The following is a 20,045-nucleotide window of genomic DNA, read 5'->3' on the forward strand; positions in this document are numbered from 1 at the left end:
TGCGAACTCTACTCGGAAGCTGTTCACAAATAATACACGACAGCCAAGACGACGCGGCCAAGAGCGATTACGTGCGCACCTGACGTGTCTGCCCGACACTCGAGAACAATGCCCAATATATCGACGGTGTTTCCCGGACGCGTCTGGATCACGTCGCGGGACGCCGCGGTGATAATAATTCTGCCGACGGCGGCGATCGTAATCGGTGTTTCGATTTGTCGCAGGTCGGCATTCTCGGTCACGCAACAGGAAGCCTCATGGGTCGCGTCGCTGTCTATGCTGGGCGCGTGGTTCGGTGCCATGATCGGCGACTGGATAATGCGCAGGGGTCGACGATTGGCTCTACGCGTGACATCCTTGCCCCTGGCGGCGGCCTGGATCCTAACCGGCGTTGCACCGTGCGTGGAGCTGGTGTACGTCACTAGTTTCATCGGCGGGCTCTGTTGCTCGGTCATCACCATGGTAGCTCAGGTAAAAAAAAAATAAAAAATAAAAGAAAAAAAAATCAGACCAATTCTTAAATTCTTCGGTGGACGTGTCGCACGAGCCAAGTTTCTTTCTCTTTTTGACAGGTGTACATATCGGAAATCTCGATGCCGGGTATCCGGGGCTGCCTGTCGGCGATGCTGAAGGTGCTGGGTCACGTCGGTGTCTTGCTGTCGTACATAGCCGGCACGTACCTGAATTGGCGGCAAAGCGCGCTGCTAGTGGCTGTCGCGCCGTCGATGCTCTTTTTGGGGACCCTCTTTATACCCGAGACACCGTCGTATCTCGTGCTGAACGGCAAAGACGACGAGGCTGCCAGCAGTTTGCAGTGGCTGCGTGGCGAACACGTTGATATACGGCACGAGCTGCAGGTGATTTCAAAGCTCACGGAGAACGATGCGGATAACCGTTGAAATGGAATAAAAAAAATTTCCTTCGTGCATCCTTCGTTATCGAATTTTCGATAAATATCGATCGTGTTTGATCATTCTATCGATTCGTAATTAACGGCATGCTTCCAGGTTATTAAAACAAATATTCTGGCGTCGAGGGCTAAGCAGTACGAGCTGAGCTTCAAGAACAGCGTATTTACTCCAAGATTGTACAAGCCCATCGCTATCACGTGCGGTCTGATGTTCTTCCAGCGATTCTCCGGCGCGAACGCGTTTAATTACTACGCGGTGCTCATCTTTCGTCAGACTTTGGGCGGGATGAATCCTCACGGAGCGACCATAGCGATCGGATTTGTACAGCTGCTGGCTGCTTTATTATCAGGTATTTCATCGCTCAATGATAATCGGTAGAATATAATCCCGTAAATTAGTGCAAAAAAACTATTTTGTAAAATAATTTTGCCACTTTGCACTACCTTTCGCAAATCGTATTAATATTTGTTCTATCCAAAACGCGAAATTGCAGGATTTTTGATCGACATCGTCGGTAGACTGCCGCTCCTAATAGCCAGCACCGTTTTCATGTCTCTCGCGCTCGCCGGTTTCGGCAGCTACGCGTATTACGTGTCGCAAACGCAAAATTTGGGCTACGTGGACTCGGCGGTGGTGGGCCAACACGACTGGATACCGCTACTCTGCGTACTCGTGTTCACGACTGCTCTCGCTTTGGGCATATCGCCAATTTCTTGGCTATTGATTGGCGAACTATTTCCCTTGGAGTACCGTGGCCTCGGCTCCAGCATTAGCACGAGCTTCAGCTACTTTTGCGCGTTTTTTGGTATCAAGCTCTTCATGGACTTTCAGCAGGTGAGCAACTATTTCGTGTGTCTTCTTTGGATTACGTCCAAGTATAGTCCGGATTATTAGAGTTTAAAGACCAAGGTTGAAAAGCCAAGTTTACATTTAAGATTGTGAGAAACAAAATTTAAATGAAAAAATTCGTAAAAGTAAAATATACAAACAATGCATTCTGATTATGCAACGATATTATTTTTTAGCGATTTGTTCATATAGATTGCGGTTCAAATTAACCTGCCTTTCTCTCCCTCCCTCGAAATTCATTATATTCAGATCTTTATCATTATACAATATAATAATAAATTTCTGTAATCCTATAACCAATTGTAATTATATCGTTGAGTTGTAAGGGCATCTTAAAAAATAAAGGTTTATTTTAGAGTCTCGGTTTACACGGAGCCTTCTGGTTTTACGCCGCCGTTGCGGTCTGCGGACTGTGCTTCGTGGTGTGCTGCGTGCCCGAGACGAAGGGCAAGCAACTGGACGAGATGAATCCGGATTACGCGCAAGCTCGGTAGTATAAGGCCTCGCTGACGGGCGGCCTCTCGAATCTCGAAAAGGCGAACAAGCCTTTACCGGGCGGTGCTTATCCGAATGAGCACGATCCGCGAGATCTCTATCGCAGCAATGCGCCGATCGCGACCTCCAGCATCGCGACGCCGTCGCCCGCGCGCACAGCTCATCGCAAACTATCGGATTACTGCGGCATCTTCGCCGAGAAGACAAACAGGATCGGCAAAAATGTGGAGAGCTTCATGCAGTCACGTGGTCTGTTGCCGATTCGTCGTACGGTCGATGAAACGACGCAGCCGCGTCGCGATCCTATCGGATTCAACGGCGATGTGATGGCGAATGATTTACCGCGAGTCGATCGACAAACGCAAGAGGGCCACCGCCGTCGCGACTGCGATTACGAGAATCACAGTTACGAGCAGCCGTGCGGAAGCAGCGCGCCGAAGAAGCGCGTGGCGTACTTCAACAATAGCACTTATCCCCGAGAGACGCGACCTAACGTGAATTACGTTCATCGCTCGAATGAAACGGAGCCGCGTCGCTCCAGAAGACGCGAATACGCGGAGGCGTATTACGGCGCGGCGGACTTTTGGGTACGAGACAGTCTGGCGAGCGGTCCGAGCGTCTCCAAGCCGATTCTAAGAAACGGCATAAATCACGACGGCGACGAGAGGTTGTACTATTCAACTCTGCCGCGGCGCGGCCGGACCATCAATTTTCAAGATCCAGCGCGCGGCTCTTCGGAAGGACGACGCCCGTATCCGAAGAGCCTGCTGGATTTAACGGATTTGGAACTCGACGATGTCGCGTGTCTCGCGTCTCCGCGCGGCCGGAATGGCTACCAAGAGGAAACATTCGACGATTATCTGCGATCACGCGGTAGGAATCGTCGAGAGGCGGACGAGCCGCTCTTCGAAGACGACTATCTGAAACTCTGCAGAAACCTATCGAGTTTGGACAGATATCCGCGAGGCGATGGTAGATACGAGCCGGGCCAGGTGCACTACGAGAGGGAATGCAGAACTTTCGGCAAGGACACGGTCGCCTTCATCTATTACAAAACGTGCTATTTGTGATTTAACGAGAGAGCGCAACACGAACGAGAGTTCTCTCTCATCGATAGACCGTCCATCGATCCGCACGGTTCACGATCTCACGCAGAAATTTCCACGGCCAACTGGCTGTCCCGAATCCTTCTCCTCGAATGCATTTAACGAGCGGAAGAATTTTCTATTCGATCGGGCTAGATTTTTGCGAATTAAGCCGATAGTTAGTGAATTTATCAGTAGTGGATAGATTGTACTACAAAAATTCCCCTTCCTCGTCGGATTCATATCTTCCTGATGACAACATATCTTTAGATCTCAAAAAATACTTGTGTAGAACAAATCTACAAAGAAAATGATCGAATAACCGAGTCACAAATTGCCTTCGTGTCTGGCTTTAATGATTATTAAATCGTTTCTCGACTGATAATCAAGTTCATCATCGAGCTTTATATCGTTACTTCTACGTAACTCCTCTAAAAAAAAAAAAAAAAACGTGATATCTCTTTAGAAATCATCCAATAGAATTGAGCGCAATTTAGATTCATAATTTGCGGCAGAATTCGAAATAAAAATTTATTATATTTATCATTTTATGTGATAGAAAACATTTGAAGAGAATCAGAAACATACATAACATATCACTGATATATACTTTCTATATGTGCGTGTCCTGATTTTTCAAATGTTACCTGTGTATTACATGACACATAAATTATAAAATTTATCCCAAATTTTGTCAGAAATTACAGATTGCCTAAAATGGGCTCGAGATAAATTTTTTATTTTATATATCACAAACCAATATGCCCATATAAAAATTTGAACAATTCAGTATTACATCTATTTTTGAAAATGATAAATAATAATTGTAAAAAGCAGTACCAAAAATAATATTTCAGAACATCATAATATGAAATGATATGCAATAATATTTTAACATCATAAATATTTATATACGCGTTAGATTAGATCATTATAAAGGCGTGAAATGCAAATTTTATGCCTTTCGTTTTGTTTCTTCGATTTTTTCTCGGAGATATCATGGTTTTTTTCCTTCATCAGTGAGTTATATTACTTGCTAATAAATTTCTAAGATAATACTCGAAGCTCATTCACGTCAAGGGACGACACTCATATATCGTGCTTTCTACGAAAGCGCAACAATATTTTACGCGAAAAAGAATGTGCATATTGTATATATTACGAGTAAACAATATTAACAGGATTCTTAGAACAGACTCAATAAAGAGGTGCTACTGCAAAAATTTTGTAACAACATTTGCTGATAATTATAAATTCACTGCACATACAAATTTTCTAAATTAAGGACATGGCAATGATTCTAAAATTCATTCAAATATTTCCAAAATTTCCAAAATTTTTATGTGCATCGATTTAATAATTAACTACGTTATTGCAAAGTTCTTGCAATAACATACTAACAAGTGTGTGTGAAACAGTCGCATTATTTTTTATAAAATAAAATTATTTCAAATTTAAGTATTTAGAATTCTGACTTTATTTTTAATTTTTTATATAACTTCTGACAAATAAAATAAATATATAAGTAAAATAAATAATTCTAAGATGATAAAATTAAAAGAAAATAATTTAGAAAATTCCTTCATTATTTCTTATCATTATTACTTTATCAACTTCACACACACACAGTTAATAGGGATTGCTTAGACTGCCAAGCTGTTCTTTCTGTAAAATAGCTGATATATAATAATTTCTGCTACTATTTTTCAGCCGTTAATGGTGCTCGCAAACATATTTCTTTTGACAATATTGCGATAAGCCTCGAAAGAAGAAGCAAAAGAAATTATTAATGCTAGAAGCATATTCTCATGGCCGATATTGGCGTTATCAATAAGGATGTGACAGTGTGTGACGAAGCACACACTCTTTTCGGATAAAGACAGAATATATGTTTCACGTAAAATCAGAGTAGCGGAATATATTCCGGGGCGTCGTTGTAGTATAGACGCCAATGACTTAACTATGACAATATCGATTTGTAGACACATCTACATATACACTATGTTTCGTATAAGATGCGTATTATGTATATTGGCTATTGTATATTATATACATATGACTCTATCGTATTCATATATGGAATTATATAATTAGCGTCAATACGCGGATAATGACAAACCTCGACAATATAACAAATTGCGAATTTCGCAAAACTGGTAGAGCGAAATTCGGTAGTATTAACTTATTAAGAGATCATATATATAAATTATATATAAATATTTATATATATGTGTGATCTCTTATGTACTATATATACGTTGAAAGCAGTTATACTAAATATCCACAGGTGCGAGGGCGAGTCTCTCATTTCTAACTAATATTTCTTAAAATCTTCTGCTTTCAACAATTTCCTGCATTTCTCAACAACATTCGCCATTCGTATATTTGAATGGCGGAATTAGACGAGTCTCCGTAAACGACGTATGTATTTTATATTTTTATATAGTTTGTAGAACCACGACGTGTGTCGAGAAAGAATTTTACGTGCCGATGACGGGTGTTTATTAGAAGTTAACTACACTTTGCAGATTATATTGCAGCTTGCATCTGTGATGAAAGCGATATACATATATACATATATATATATATATATATATATATACATATACATAGATCTCGCGAAGAAAAATTTCACTAAAATATCTTCGGTATTGAAAAGCGACGTGGAAAAATTCCGAACGCATATAATGAATCAAATTTGAAATACGATATGAAGAGGAAATTTTTCTTTGTGCCGGCTGCAAACGGAACTTCTCTTATCTGTAATTATCAATTGTACCCGTGAGTCATATCCCTGCCATATCCGATACCGTAACGAGGTGTATGAAAGTCTCAAAGACACATTAATGATCCTTGTACTTAAATATTTTCGCATGTTTTTGTAGACAGTGATCGTTCGATGCGGGAAAAAATTGCGTTTACGCGAACTATCAATTCGTATAAAATACATTCCATTTTTTACACGTATGAAGTGTATATGAGAAAAATAATATCAGCGACGAAATCCTAAATTCAAAGGGTAACATATCACGTAAAGAATATTTCAGTACTATTGTTATCAGAATTACTGTCTACAAAAAAACAAAGTGTGTACGCGGCATTTTCCTAAACGAAAATATCTAATTATTGTATAGAGAGTGTCCTGAAAAAATATATATCAGCACTAGTAAAATCCTAATTAGCGATTGATTGCAAAAAATTCTTGACGTCATTAATTTTTTATTTTTTTAAAATCTTGATAACCAAATCCATATTTTTTATTAAAAAATAAAATTACGTTACATGATTACTTGTGCCTTGGAAACTTAATCTTCTAAATTATTAACGTTTAATTAACATTTATAAATATTTAAGCTTATCAAAAAACAATATTCTAGTGATGTATATATTTTCAAAACACTGCATATTTTATGATGCTCAAGGGCTTGGATACAGTATTGGGTAACGTCTGTAATTAGTTTTAACGCGGTGCAATGCTCGTGAAACGAGTGCACGTAGGATAAATGATCAACTTCCAGATTTTACGTAGATTATGAAGATTCTCGATCTCACGATGAGATTATCTCATATAAGTTTTAGTATATCGCGCCGAATAAGCGAGCTTTACTATTGCCGAAGGGACATAATATATTCGCAGCGACCATATTGCGTCAGATCTTCCACGTAAATGAGAAAAAAGAAAAGAATAATAATTCCTCTCTCCTTTTTCCCCGTAGGGGATTATGTTAAACTACGTAAAAACAAAATCTGCACTGTGCACTTTCGTGAATTGAAAATTTGTCGTAATATGTAGCGGTAATAGTGGAATTCAAGATCAAATTTCGCATTACTGCACGATTTAGTATCACGATAGGTCCGGTAAATAGATATCTGTGTCGCATACGCGGATGTGTACGAGCGCGGATGTGTGCGAAAAAAAGTCGTGCGTGAATGTGCGCATAATTGTATATATTGATGCGAACGATGAAAGCCGCTTTTAAATATGCCGCGTGACTTTACACTTTTACGCAAAACATGACAAAACGGCAAACATTAGAGATCGCCGAAGACCGTAACCCGAAATATTATTTTCCTTAGTGAGTTTCCACACTTTAGCACATTGCAATCAGAGATTTCAAATAAATAGAAATTCAACTTAGGGAAATTCGACTTTATATTACACGCGATACATAATACCTGGATGTGATGAAAGAGCTTTCCGCATGGAAAGAACAATGAATCACGTTTAATTCTATTTACCGACAATAAATCTACTATTTATTGACAATAAATATCTAATTATTCAAATAAAAATTAGCGCTGGCCGTCGCTATCTTATATACTTAATGAAATTTATCCATTTATCATGGATAATAAAATTACGTATTTTTAACGAAGAGAAAAAAATGCGAAATAAATCAAATAAAATAAATATATATATATATATTACACCGACCTTGTTTATAATGGGCTACATTTAGCTTCGCTTGCTAGATTTAATATTTTTGTAATGACGCCTAGACATATAGCTGTATTTGTACCTTCGTATAGAGTTAATATTTACTACTATTATTCTGTCGCATTTCTACGCGATGCGACGAAAATTAATTCAAATAACGCGCGCGGCGCAGCGTTTAATATTGAATAACAAATTATTTCTGTGCAAAGTGATAATATTATACGTCAAAGTTTCTTAAGATACAAACTAGATTCAATTGTCAAATAAAAAAATTTTCATTGTTTTCTTTTACTTTTTTCAATGTAACAAGAACACCAAGATAATTTTGTTAATCAATTGATTTCGACTATTATATTTGTTGATTAAAATAATACGAATAGCACAAATGGTCCTGCCGATACAACGACAGTGAACCTGTTTTAGAAAGAAAAGCAAGCACTCTCAATAAGTGCAATATATATTTATGTTATGCGTAAGTATGTACTTAAGTAATTTTGTTAGCGTCTGCGTTTACACCTCTCTAGAAGTAACGAATAATATACTGGATATAACGATCGCTGACGAAGATATTTCCGGCGGAACCAACAATTGCGTGTTTGTATAGAAACCTATATACACATGTATAAACGCCAAAAGAAAAAACAAATGAAGGAAAAATAAGTGTATGTATTAATCTTTTGCCTAAATCCCACATCAAATTTCTTCAATGTTACAAAAGCATAACTTAATAAATTTTAATAAAATTAAATTTGAAAACAAAAATTACACAAATTTGTTGCATCAAAAATAGGAATTTTTAAAATAAAAATTAGCATTTATTAATTTATACCATATTAAACATTTCTTTAACCCTAGAATATAACCTTTTTTCGTATTTATGAAGAAAATATAAAAAATAGCAATTTTTTAGAACTGTATTATTTCTGGAATAATACTATTTAATAAATTTAAGTGCCTAAAAAATTTCATTGCTCCTTGCTTTATATTTTAAATTGTATATTTTCTAGTTTATTTTATAATCTTCTAAAATTTTTGTTAAAAATACTTTTTTGAAAACTATCAATGACAAGGATCGAAACTTCTGTTTAATTTATAGTGTTAAGCAGATATCGGTTTCATCATCAATAGCATAAATAGTAAAATGTTTTTATCATGGATCTTCATGTCCAACAATAGCCATCTATGTCGACCGGCATGTACTAGTTGTTATCACAGCGTATATGAATTTATTCGAAATGCAGACGTTACGTCGGAAAATATAAAGACACTTACCAAGCAGCGGCGCCGACATGTATGTCTCGCAATCCACCAGAAATTGTCCTGTCTGCACTGCTCCCAAGGCGACGACTCTCTTCGTGAGGAACTCGATCGTCTGCGGCCCGGTGCGATTCTCGATCATCGGAAACTGCTGCAACCTGCCAAACATAAAGAAATCACTTGTCACCAAAGAATTAAAAGAATATTTGTGCTAAAAGAATCGTTGCGTAATTTACAGTAATTGATAATTATGTGAGAAGTGAAGGGACGCATGTCGGCCGCAAAGAACATAACCTTTGTGCGCGACGAAACACGCGGACGCGCGTATTAGTATGATAAATTCAGTAATCGTTATATATTGATCGTACAGCGAAAAGCTTTACGAATTTGATATGAGCATGAGAATTTACTTACACGGTGACACCCATTCTACGAGCCGTATCACTTCGTCTCGTAAACACACACCAAAGAACGTCACGAAGCAAACTACCCGGTAAACACTTGTCGCACTTGTTGGTGTCGAGGCGAGCGCGCGCAATTTAAATAACGCCGGTGTGCCACTTGACCATTGATAAAGTAACGTAAAGATTCACAACGCTGATAGAAGATTTATATTGTATTTGTCATCCAAAGTATGACATTTATTGTTTAATAAAAAAATTCTATTTTTTAAAGATAAATTTATCATGTGAAAACACGTTTTTTCTTGAATATGTCAATATCTCGTTCATCAAATGCAGTGTGAATCTGCCATAAGTAAAGTTTCGTGATAAAAAAATTTACACTACTGGTGATACGTTTAGTATATGGTATTCAAAAATTAAATATAAACTTTATTTTTAAGAACAAACATGTGTTTAGCTAAAATTTTCGGACAATTAACTAATGACTTTGTTGTCATAAACGCTAATATCATTGACCGTTCTGAATTGACTATTATTTAATATAAGTTGTTTGCAAAAATACCAAAATTATACAATTTTTATCTTTGAAATTTTCATACGATCTATATTTAAGTTGGTGAATTTTTCTTATGCAAAAGCATTTAATGCATGTAGCTATGCAAGTTAGTCTGAACGAGCCTTTAGTACATCATTATTGCGCATGCGTATTGTGAATTTCGGCAACATTACCCGCCATCCCGCCGTCCCACTGACTCACTCTCGCTCTCCCCCCTCCTTACTCGTGGCTCCGTTCAGCTTGGTTACCGTACGGATTTCCAGTTCGTGTTTGTTGCCCGTGAAGAATGCCTTCTGTTAACCACAAACTAGAAAAACAGGCCTCTACGGAGACCGTGGACCCCTTACGCCAAGTGATCGTCGTAATCGAGCATAAAATTCGTAATCTCGAAAAGCGTAAGGTAAATGTAGCATTATAACCGATACAATCGTAATTACAGATAAAAGTCTATCTGTCAGTCGCGGTGGCTTCCTTACCGTGCGATCCGCCATGATCCGTATGCGCCATGTGCTCGCGCCTCAACTTTCTCTGAATTTCAATCGACGCATGCCGGGATCGTTTCGTCCACGTTGCGTCGATTAAGCGTCGATTCGTAATTCGCGATAACGCGTGTTTATGCAAAAAAGGATAACCCGAGCATTCGAACGTTCAAACTTGATGTCGCCAACCTCGTATCATGGCGGTTTATCATCTACGTGCACGAGACTTCTTTATGTACGATCGCATTTTTCGATGCCGTCGCGATAGGACTTGGTACGCCAGCATGTACCGGTAATAATGTCTGCTAATGATGACGTGTCGTAGAATTCTAATTTAAAATTCTGGAAGCTGGAATCCGTAATTTGCATCCGGCATTTCTTTACAGTTTCGATTGTAACTCGATCGCGGAGAACGCTGCTGCGTCGACGCTGCCGAATCGTCGCATGATCTCACCGTGTTCACCAAATATTTAAAAAAATTACTTTCTTTTAGATTAGAAAAATTATAAATTGTATTTGAACATTTGCTCACTTATCTATATTTTGTGTATCGCATCTTGATAACTATTTGTTTATAACTATGTTTTATATATCGATTAAATGCAACAATAATTTTACGAATTCTGAAATAATGTTGCATACAAAATAGTATATTTACATATTTAGTTATTTTGAAAAGAGAGTTTAGTAGGTCTATAAATATATTTTTCCAATTATAGGGTAGACTTGAGTCGTACAGGGATTTGCAAAAAAATGGAAAAGAGCTGAATTCTGATCAGAAGACAGCAGTGGCTAAATATGACGAAGTTCTTCAGACGTTGGATAATACTCGAGATTTGTATAAGCAGATTGTCAGTATTGCCAATGATGCGGTTAAACAACAAAAGAAATTGGCGCGAAAGGAGGCTGTTGAACGAATGCAACAGGACATTGCAAAAGTATGTAACATTATTTGATCTATATATACTTTATTCATATTACTTACATGTACATATCATATATTACAATATTTTATACATGAAATACATAAGTTTAATCTTTAGAAGACTGCAATTATAATGTCTTGAATAAATATTACATTTTGAAGTAACGCATTAAACATATTGAGTTGCTGTTTTTCTAAATTTAATTTTAAAAACTTTCTAATTTTTAGAAGAATCTAATTTATTATTTTCTGGAGCAAAATTTTTCCAAAGAAACAAAAATTTCTTTTAATTAAGAAAATATCTAAATATGTGTACAAATATAATAAATGTGTCATTGATTGTAGGTAAAAGAGGCGCTACTCATACAACACATCTTGGTAAACATAGGAACTAGCTCAGTTAGAGATGACTTTTTGCATGGAAAAAACGGAGCTGTAAAGCTGTCGGAGGAAGAGTTGAAGTACCTGGAATGCTTATACAATGAGATATTGATGAAAAATCGTGAAGAGGGTGATCTGGTATTTGGTCAACAAACGCAGAAAGTGGCTGAGCATCTTGTAGCAATTATGGATGGAAAACAACGTGAAGTTGTTGGAACTACCTACAACAAATTAAAAGAGATTACTGTAAAAATCAATCAATCTGGCTATTTTGATCAAGTTCACGAATCTTCAGAATCAGCACCAGTAGAAGAGGTATGCATTGCACAGAATGTTAAATTATTATTTATTATTCAATATGCTCTTTCATATATTCTAATTGATTTACATTTATATAGCTTATTGAAGCTGTGGCCGAGACAAAGATTACTGACGTACAGACAGTGCAGGAACAAGTCAGCGAGGAATATAACAGCAACGATAGGCACATTCCACCTGAATCCATGATACCCATTCCAAATTTTCCAGTCCAAGTTGCTCCACTTCCCGTTGTTTCTGGTACCGCTCCGGTCTCGGGACCCATCCCGGTTGTTCCGCAGCCTATGCCGCCTCACCCAGCCGCACCAGTCGACACTCCTTATTACACAAATACTACCAACTTCGTTCCTCAGCCGCAACAGCAACAACCGCAGCAGGCTCAGCAATCCCAACAGCAGCCTCCGCCGGCACCTCGAATCAACGACGTCATAGGAACGCCGAATTTTTTCTTCTTACAGGAATCTGAGCTCGATTCGCCAGATGTCACCTCGCAAGCACCCATCGTGTCTCACATTCCTCCTACAGTTAACGCACCCATCCCCACTCAGACTTTTACGAATCAGAACTTTGCAAATGCTCCGGTAGGCGTTCAGCAGGTTATTTATCAACATCAACCTGATATTGCACACATTCCGGGATTCACCAATCCTAATCCACCACCACCGATTCCTATGCCGCCGTCGCATCAACCGGCGAATATGCAATTTAGCCCGCAGCATCCATCTAATTATCAGCCTCAACAACCACAACAGCAACAAAATGCGGCGCAGCAATTGCAGCAGGGACAGACGCCAAATTTTAAGGAACAAACGCTTCAACAGGAAACACAGACATCCACAGAGGTAAAATCTAATGTTGGCTTAAAATTAATCAACAAATTATTGATTAATATTGATATTGTCAACTGATATTGTTGTCGGCAATTTTTTTTTCAGGAAAAGCCCGAGAATATTCAAAATGGAACCGTTACCACAGATTCATCATTGGAACAGCAAAATGAATCTGTCGATTGGTGTCAGATGACTGAAACCAACGATTGGAATCAATCCGATCAACAGCAGCCGGTTCAAGATTCTCAACAGGGTCCACAACAACAGACATCTCCGCAGACTTGGGGTGATCAACAACGTGGTGGATACAGGACCAGGGGAGGCAGAAGAGGGACTGCTAATGGTTATAATGGCAGAAGCAGGACTAATTATCAGCAAAACGGTCGCGCAGGACAAGGTAAGAGAACAGTAAGACGAATAAGTTTGTTCAAAATATTTTTACAGAACATTTTTTATCCATTTTTTTAAAAATCTTTTTGTCAATAAAAAGTTGAGATGCATTAATTTTTTTTTTTTGCAGGCTCATATTATCGCAACGACAGCAATTACCAAAATGGATATCAACAACGTTCTTGGGGTAACAACGACGGAAATAACGGATACAATAATGGTTTCAAGCGTGCCGGTGGCGGTGGACCCAGAGGACCTGCGCGAAATGAACGCTCAGGACCTCGCGGACAATTTCGCACTCAGAGGGGTAACCGTAGTGGATTTGCCCCACGCAGCAAGCCTCACACGCAATAAACGGGATAAGAAAACGCTACACTAGCGTAAATACACACTAAAACACACAGTAAACTATACGCTCTGCATCCTTATAGTTTTATTATGCATTTACGCTAGATGCAGCATCACGATTCAACTGTCTATTTACGAAAAAGCTTAAGTCGGGACAATGCATTTGCAATGCGAAACGCAACTCCAAAGTAGTAGGTGTCATGCAGTGTCGCATGAGTAATACACATGATTTTCGTATTGAAGGTTCATTAAGCGAAATGTAGTTTTTGTAATACAGAAAGAACTGTATAACACAATTTTTTTATCTTTATTGCATATTTGCATGTGCATTGAATACGGAAATAAAGTTAATTGTACACAAAACATAGTTTTGCATCTGGTACAATCTGACGTTTACCTATATGGTACAAAGCTGTGTACGATGAAATGGAGTTTGAGGAATTTGTGCTGGCACTTGCTGATACTTTGCGGCTTAGGATATTTCTTAAATATGACATTGAAGTACGAATAAAACTGCAATCAATTGCATTTGAATTTGGTGTAATTACGACAAAAAGATTAAATGTTATTAAAACAGATGCAGAGATGACATTGTGATATAAAGGAAAAACAACCAAATTCAGAAGCGTGAACCTACCATGCAAGTATTATTGTATTATGACAGAAGGCAGGTTTCACAGGGCAACAACAGCTGATTACAAAGATTAGAAAAAAAAAATAATTTTATTATAAAAAAATACAAAAAAAACGAGAACTCACAAACATTTCATGTAAAGACTACAAGAACGTATTTAAAGAATAACGTTAAGATGATTATAAGTATATAATAAGCGACCTGCACGACCATCTCTTCGTCTTGCGGCGCATCGTTCCAGAGAGAATTTTCTAAGATACCAGAAAAAAAGAGGATACAGCGAGCAATGCCTTCTAAACCGCTAAATATATCTTAACTTCATACTCTGTGTCTCGGGTATGAATTTGAGGCGTAAACATAGACAATTAAAAATTTATCGAAGAATCTTATAGTTCGAGAGTTGTAAGTGACACGATATGTACAAGGTTTTTTCACATAGAGATATGTGTCGTGACACCGTACTGACTTGTATCGCAGTCGCTCCCTCATTTGTTTTTTTTCTGCGTTATTCCAAAATTCTTCGTGGTAGTCGCGCCCACACAGCCATGGCCAAGCGAAAGAGATCGCAGTGCAATGTCCTCGTTTACGATGTAACACATTACCTGATTTTTTGTATTACAAAAAAAAAGAAATGTATGATTATTTTTAAAACAGAGGAAGCGATTAGCGTGCGGGGCTTTAGCGTGTAAGTCGAGTTCAATATATGATTATTGACAAAATCCAGAAGGAGAAAGAGAGAAAAGAGGCTGTGCTTTCATAGTGCGCCGCCGATAAGTTACGCTCCACACCGCTGAACACGCGATTAAAAGTACCATTTATTGTATTTCGTTTGTACATTTGTGTTTAATCACTTTTCACCCTCCCCATTTCGATTACGTTAATCCTACAAATACCTATGTATCTTCCAAATAAAGATCTACTTCAATCCTGCTAATTCTAGCAATTTATTCTTATAGAATAATAATAATAATAATAATGATGATGATGATGATTGACTTTTTACTTCTATAATATTTTTTCTAATATTAAATGTCTCATCAATTTAGTTTTTATTTAATTATAAATATTTAGATTTGCAATATTTACACTACGGTTTACAATACGGACATCGATTCTAAGAAGTTTACAATATGGATGTCCGACTGACGTGTACATACATACGTAATGTTAATTGACGTTTGTTTGTCGTAAAAATTTCCACCCAAGATATGCATTATATATGATTAACAGTGAGAATATGAAACAACATAAAGAAAATTATGAGCTTTTATATAACTTGTCCTGACATCGAAAGTATCAATGGTTATTAATTTGTAACGACGGTATACGTTCATATATGTGCAGCAAAAAAACTTTACTTACAATGTGATTGCATCTGTGATTTATATGTTCTTTAAGATAATATATTATTATTCAATTAATATTAATAAAAATACTTAAAAATTAATAATTTGTGTTACGATTAAAATAATTGCTCTCAATATAACAGACGCAACAAGTGACGTTTGAAGGTTAAATAAGTTTATTACTCTGTGAACTAATCTACATATGTACCTTTTCTAAAATTTTTTCAAACTGAATCAAAGTACAAAATGCTACTACAGAAGCTATACCGCATTACAAATCGCAACAGAATTCTCCAAAGAATTATTCTGTATAAAAATAGTCGTCCAGTATACAAGGTAAAAAATAGAATTGTGTCAGGATGTAATATGGTAGTACAGTTACTTATATTTAAAAATAATTTTTTTCAGAGAGAAAACAGTATGCAAGTTGGAAGAATGTGGATGGCATCATCGTTTGCTATTATGGGAGCATGGGGATTCATAAAAGTCAAAAATGAAGATGCGGTACAAATTACAAAGAAAGAAGTTCTTGTCGCTAAGGCAGATGCTTTTTTCGATCAGGGAGATTATAAAAGTATATATGATCTATTGTCCAATTATAAGGTAATTAAAATTTTCTTAGTTGTCTTGTAATGTAAATGTTATGTATTTCTGAATATTTTCCATTTATTTAATGTTTAGGATAGTAAGGATGTTGAAATCTTGTGGCGTTTATCCAGAGCTTTATATAAAATGTCTGAAACTGCCAGTGATATTGAAGCAAAGAAACTGATTTACGAAGGATATGATCTGATTAGTATTGCCCTTGATATTCAGGAAGATCATTATGCTGTTCATAAGTGGCTCTCTATATTTCTTAATCGTAAAACTGCTTTTGAAGGCACAAAAGCACAAATAAAAGAAATATATAATGTTAAAATACATTTGCTGGTAAGATATTTAGCAAATAATGAGTTCAAACACAAAAGTAACATCTGCAAAAGTAAAATTGTAAAACTTTATAAGTTAAGATAGAAAATGCAATTTGAAATTAAATGTCATTTTATATTATAGAGAGCATCGGAATTAAATCCCACTGATGCAACAACGCTTTACATGCTTGGATGCTGGTGCTATGAGGTTTCTGATTTGGCATGGTATCAACGAAAAATAGCATCTCTCGTATTTGGTGAACCACCGACGTCATCCTTTGAAGAAGCATTGATATATCTCGAGAATGCCGAGAAAGTTGATCCAAATTTTTACAGTCACAATTTACTGATGTTAGGAAAAACATATCTAAAACTAAATCGTAAGGAAGACGCAATAAAATATTTGAAAAAAGCTGCTGAATTTCCTGCGAGAAATGATGATGATCAGAAAGCAAAACAGGAAGCGCAGAAAATATTGAGTAAAATTTAGAAAAATTAAATACGGATTGAAATATTTTTGTACTGTTTTAACTGGAAAAATATGATACAAATACTTGAACATTCGTATTTTAAAAGATAAATTTGATATGCTGTTATAATATGTATTAGATTCTATTATATATATATATATATTATATTTTTTAATCCAATTTTCTATATAACATATTATCATAATATAATTGTATAGGTGTATATAAATATGTATGTATTCTATGTATATGTGGATACATGAACAGTGTAATGCATTGTTTCTATTTATATATATATATATATATTTTATATTATATATTTACATATGTACATATTTACAATGTATTATACATTTTTTTTCATGATATTTACATTATATTACATATTTACATATGTTTTACATTTTTATATATCTAAATATCATATTTTATATATGTATGTGACAATATATATGTCATATATTTATATCTGTTATATATCTGATTATAAATACGAAATTTTATATATATAAGAGAATAGATTTCGACGATGAAATTTTTACATATAAATTTTTACATGATAATATTTTTGTACTAATTCAGAGAATAATAAATGTTATGAAATAAATATATTATCAATCAATATTTATTCAATGGATCTTCAATGGATCACTATTTATGATCTGAAGAACTTGCCCTAAAATATTGAAACTGTTTCTTAAGCCTTTGTTATCTCAATTAAAATCAATCTATGAGTTTGTAAGTGAATAAAGTCTGATATAAAATAGTAAAGCCAAAAGAAGATTAATATTGATATAGCAGATAATACAAAAAATGACATATTCATAATATTACTGTCAGAATTGTACTAAGAAATATTAAATTCAGAAATGATAGAAATAAGCTACTTTTATATACAATAAATTTTAAGAACGTGTGTCCAATATCTGTATGTGTTTTATCATCTCATTTTAATTAAACTTCTTATATAAAATAATGTACATTTAAGTCCAGAAAAATAAAAGCAAATTGGAAAACTACAGAAAAGATATTACAAAAATGCAAGTAAAACGAATAGATTTCTACACACAATACAAAGATATTTGCACGTAATAAAAGCTATAAAGAAACAGTTTTTTTTTAGCAATTTTCCAAAGTATAAAATAATTAAAATACACGGAGAAAATAAGTAATAGATAATAAAAATTTAAAATTAAAGTATAAAATGCTAAGATTCACCGTGTGAACAAAATTGCGACTCCAGCTATTCGTAAATTTTTAGTTAATCACGTTAAGAATAAAAAAGAAATTAAAAATATTGTTTTGTTAGAAATAAAAAAAAGACAGAAATTAAGTAAAATATTATATATTTTTTAATACGTATATATACGTGTATTTTATTGCATATTTGCATGTGCATTAAATAACTGCAGAAATAAAGTTAATTGTTGTGCACACAATATAGTTTTGCATTTAGTGTAATCTGTCATTTATCTATGTAATATAAAGCTATGTACGATAAAAAAGAATTTAAAGAATTTCACGCTGAATCTTAAATATTTCTTAAATAAGACATTGGATCTATGAAACTGCCATTGCTTTCATTCTTATTTTATTTCCATCTCCATTTCTTTTTCCTGTTTCTTCATTTCTTTTTCTTTCACTCCTGACAACTGATTTCTGAATTATTTTGACAATGCATTTCGTATATGCGGATAGGTTTCTCTTGATTTTTTGCAATATTTTGCTCGTCTATTGTGCAAAGTATACTTTTACATTTGATGTAATTGAATTGTTTGTTTTTTTAATTTTAGATTTCAATAATAAATTATTTTGCATACTTAACGATCAAGAGAATCGGCATTATATAAGTCGGAATTACACTGGAATGCTTCAGAAAATATCAGGTTAAACATTGCTTCAATCTGATCGAGACTCAAGCATGTTACAATCATCCTATGATAGGAACAATTTGTTCCGCAGCAAGAGGAGAGTTGATACGATGGCGTTGGTAAATTAGCAATTATAAGTTCTGGTGGAGGTACACATTCACAATGTGGAACATTAATTTGCCGAGAATGCTGACCTTGCGTGCGAATTATGCATAAAGGATTTTCGTTGTCATTATTGCTTCCAAAGGGATGATTTTCAGAAACTTGGACAGCATGGTCAAGTTGATTACCCAAAGTTTGGACAGCATGGTCAAGTTGATCACCCAAAGCTTGGACAGTCCTGTATCGATGCATCGAAACTTGGACAGCGACATCAACATGTTGAACTTCCAGATCATATTGAACAGCGGCATCCAGGTTGGCAACTTCATCTGATTGGTCTGACATTGTTCTGTGACACATATTTCTTTAAAAACACGATTAAAGTATATACCGTGCTTAAGTTGTGTCGAACTTAAAAAACATATTCTATCATGAAATATAATCTAGAAAATCTAAAATTTTTTTAGAACTATGTAATAAAAAAAATAAGTAAAAAACAATGCAACTATTTAATTATATTTTGATTAAGAGTTACTTAATAATTTATAATAATACATGTAATAATTTATAGTTTAATTAAACAATGGATTTTAAAAATATCGTTGCTTCGTGTGTGCATGTGGACAATTCGCTGCTGCTAATTAACTAATGGAATTAATATAATAATAAACTAAATACTTTAATGTGTACGAATATTTTACATTAATAATATATTATTAATATGGATTATAAATTGTGTTATTACATCATGTTTTAAATTGATAACAGTATTGATAATTATAGGACTATTTTAGGAAGAGCAAATATTATAGACTATGTAACTTTTTTTTAATTAACAATGTAAATTGTAATCACCTGTTCCGTCTCAATGATTCAAATGCATGAATTAAAAAATATTAGACACAACATACATGTTTAGATGGAAACAGAATTGCGAGTATAGTGCTTCATAGCAACAATAAATTAAACTAAAAGTTGCCGGACATTGATAAATCTTCATAAATTTCAAGAGGTCTGGAGATAATTAAAGAGTTTGATACTATTT

The 20,045-nt window shown here is 35.3% G+C and overlaps 4 protein-coding genes across 7 annotated transcripts in view; 3 read left to right on the plus strand and 1 right to left on the minus strand.

The window, feature by feature from the left end:
- Positions 1–8,438, plus strand: part of LOC105673404 (facilitated trehalose transporter Tret1-like) — a 69,475-nt gene extending 61,037 nt beyond the window's left edge. For all 4 annotated transcript variants that reach the window (XM_012369013.2, XM_067353187.1, XM_012369011.2 and 1 more), the window contains 5 exons: positions 225–471; positions 573–857; positions 1,008–1,260; positions 1,405–1,745; positions 2,117–8,438. In XM_012369013.2, the coding sequence (XP_012224436.1) occupies positions 225–471; positions 573–857; positions 1,008–1,260; positions 1,405–1,745; positions 2,117–2,254 (1,264 nt within the window). In that variant the 3' untranslated portion in view covers positions 2,255–8,438. The remainder of the gene's footprint in view (positions 1–224; positions 472–572; positions 858–1,007; positions 1,261–1,404; positions 1,746–2,116) is intronic.
- MED20 (Mediator complex subunit 20) overlaps positions 1–9,589 on the minus strand; it is an 84,413-nt gene extending 74,824 nt beyond the window's left edge. Inside the window, exons 1-2 of the mRNA XM_012369015.2 lie at positions 9,450–9,589; positions 9,051–9,193 (exon numbers count right to left, since the gene is read on the minus strand). Coding sequence (XP_012224438.1) covers positions 9,051–9,193; positions 9,450–9,463 — 157 coding nt within the window. The 5' untranslated portion in view covers positions 9,464–9,589. The remainder of the gene's footprint in view (positions 1–9,050; positions 9,194–9,449) is intronic.
- Positions 9,590–10,226: 637 nt separating this feature from the next.
- Capr (Caprin) lies at positions 10,227–15,234 on the plus strand. Its single transcript, XM_012369019.2, has 6 exons — positions 10,227–10,395; positions 11,194–11,412; positions 11,745–12,095; positions 12,179–12,940; positions 13,034–13,325; positions 13,449–15,234. Exons 1-6 carry the CDS (start codon positions 10,282–10,284, stop codon positions 13,670–13,672), a joined length of 1,962 nt encoding a protein of 653 aa, XP_012224442.1. The 5' UTR covers positions 10,227–10,281; the 3' UTR covers positions 13,673–15,234.
- Positions 15,235–15,371: 137 nt separating this feature from the next.
- LOC105673314 (regulator of microtubule dynamics protein 1-like) lies at positions 15,372–17,287 on the plus strand. The gene is made up of 4 exons (XM_012368850.2): positions 15,372–15,982; positions 16,055–16,249; positions 16,328–16,576; positions 16,700–17,287. Exons 1-4 carry the CDS (start codon positions 15,893–15,895, stop codon positions 17,045–17,047), a joined length of 882 nt encoding a protein of 293 aa, XP_012224273.1. The 5' UTR covers positions 15,372–15,892; the 3' UTR covers positions 17,048–17,287.
- The last annotated feature ends 2,758 nt before the right edge of the window (positions 17,288–20,045 follow it).

This window comes from Linepithema humile, chromosome 4 (assembly GCF_040581485.1).
Source record: "Linepithema humile isolate Giens D197 chromosome 4, Lhum_UNIL_v1.0, whole genome shotgun sequence".
Lineage (NCBI taxonomy): Eukaryota > Metazoa > Arthropoda > Insecta > Hymenoptera > Formicidae > Linepithema > Linepithema humile.

Excerpts from the sequence above, each read along its gene's own strand:
- Capr (XM_012369019.2), top strand. The coding sequence starts at position 10,282 with ATGCCTTCTGTTAACCACAAACTAGAAAAACAGGCCTCTACGGAGACC. Across the intron at positions 10,396-11,193 it reads GTAATCTCGAAAAGCGTAAG|GGTAGACTTGAGTCGTACAG; the intron begins GTAAATGTAGCA and ends TTCCAATTATAG. Across the intron at positions 11,413-11,744 it reads TGCAACAGGACATTGCAAAA|GTAAAAGAGGCGCTACTCAT; the intron begins GTATGTAACATT and ends CATTGATTGTAG.
- LOC105673314 (XM_012368850.2), top strand. The coding sequence starts at position 15,893 with ATGCTACTACAGAAGCTATACCGCATTACAAATCGCAACAGAATTCTC. Across the intron at positions 15,983-16,054 it reads ATAGTCGTCCAGTATACAAG|AGAGAAAACAGTATGCAAGT; the intron begins GTAAAAAATAGA and ends AATTTTTTTCAG. Across the intron at positions 16,250-16,327 it reads ATCTATTGTCCAATTATAAG|GATAGTAAGGATGTTGAAAT; the intron begins GTAATTAAAATT and ends TTTAATGTTTAG.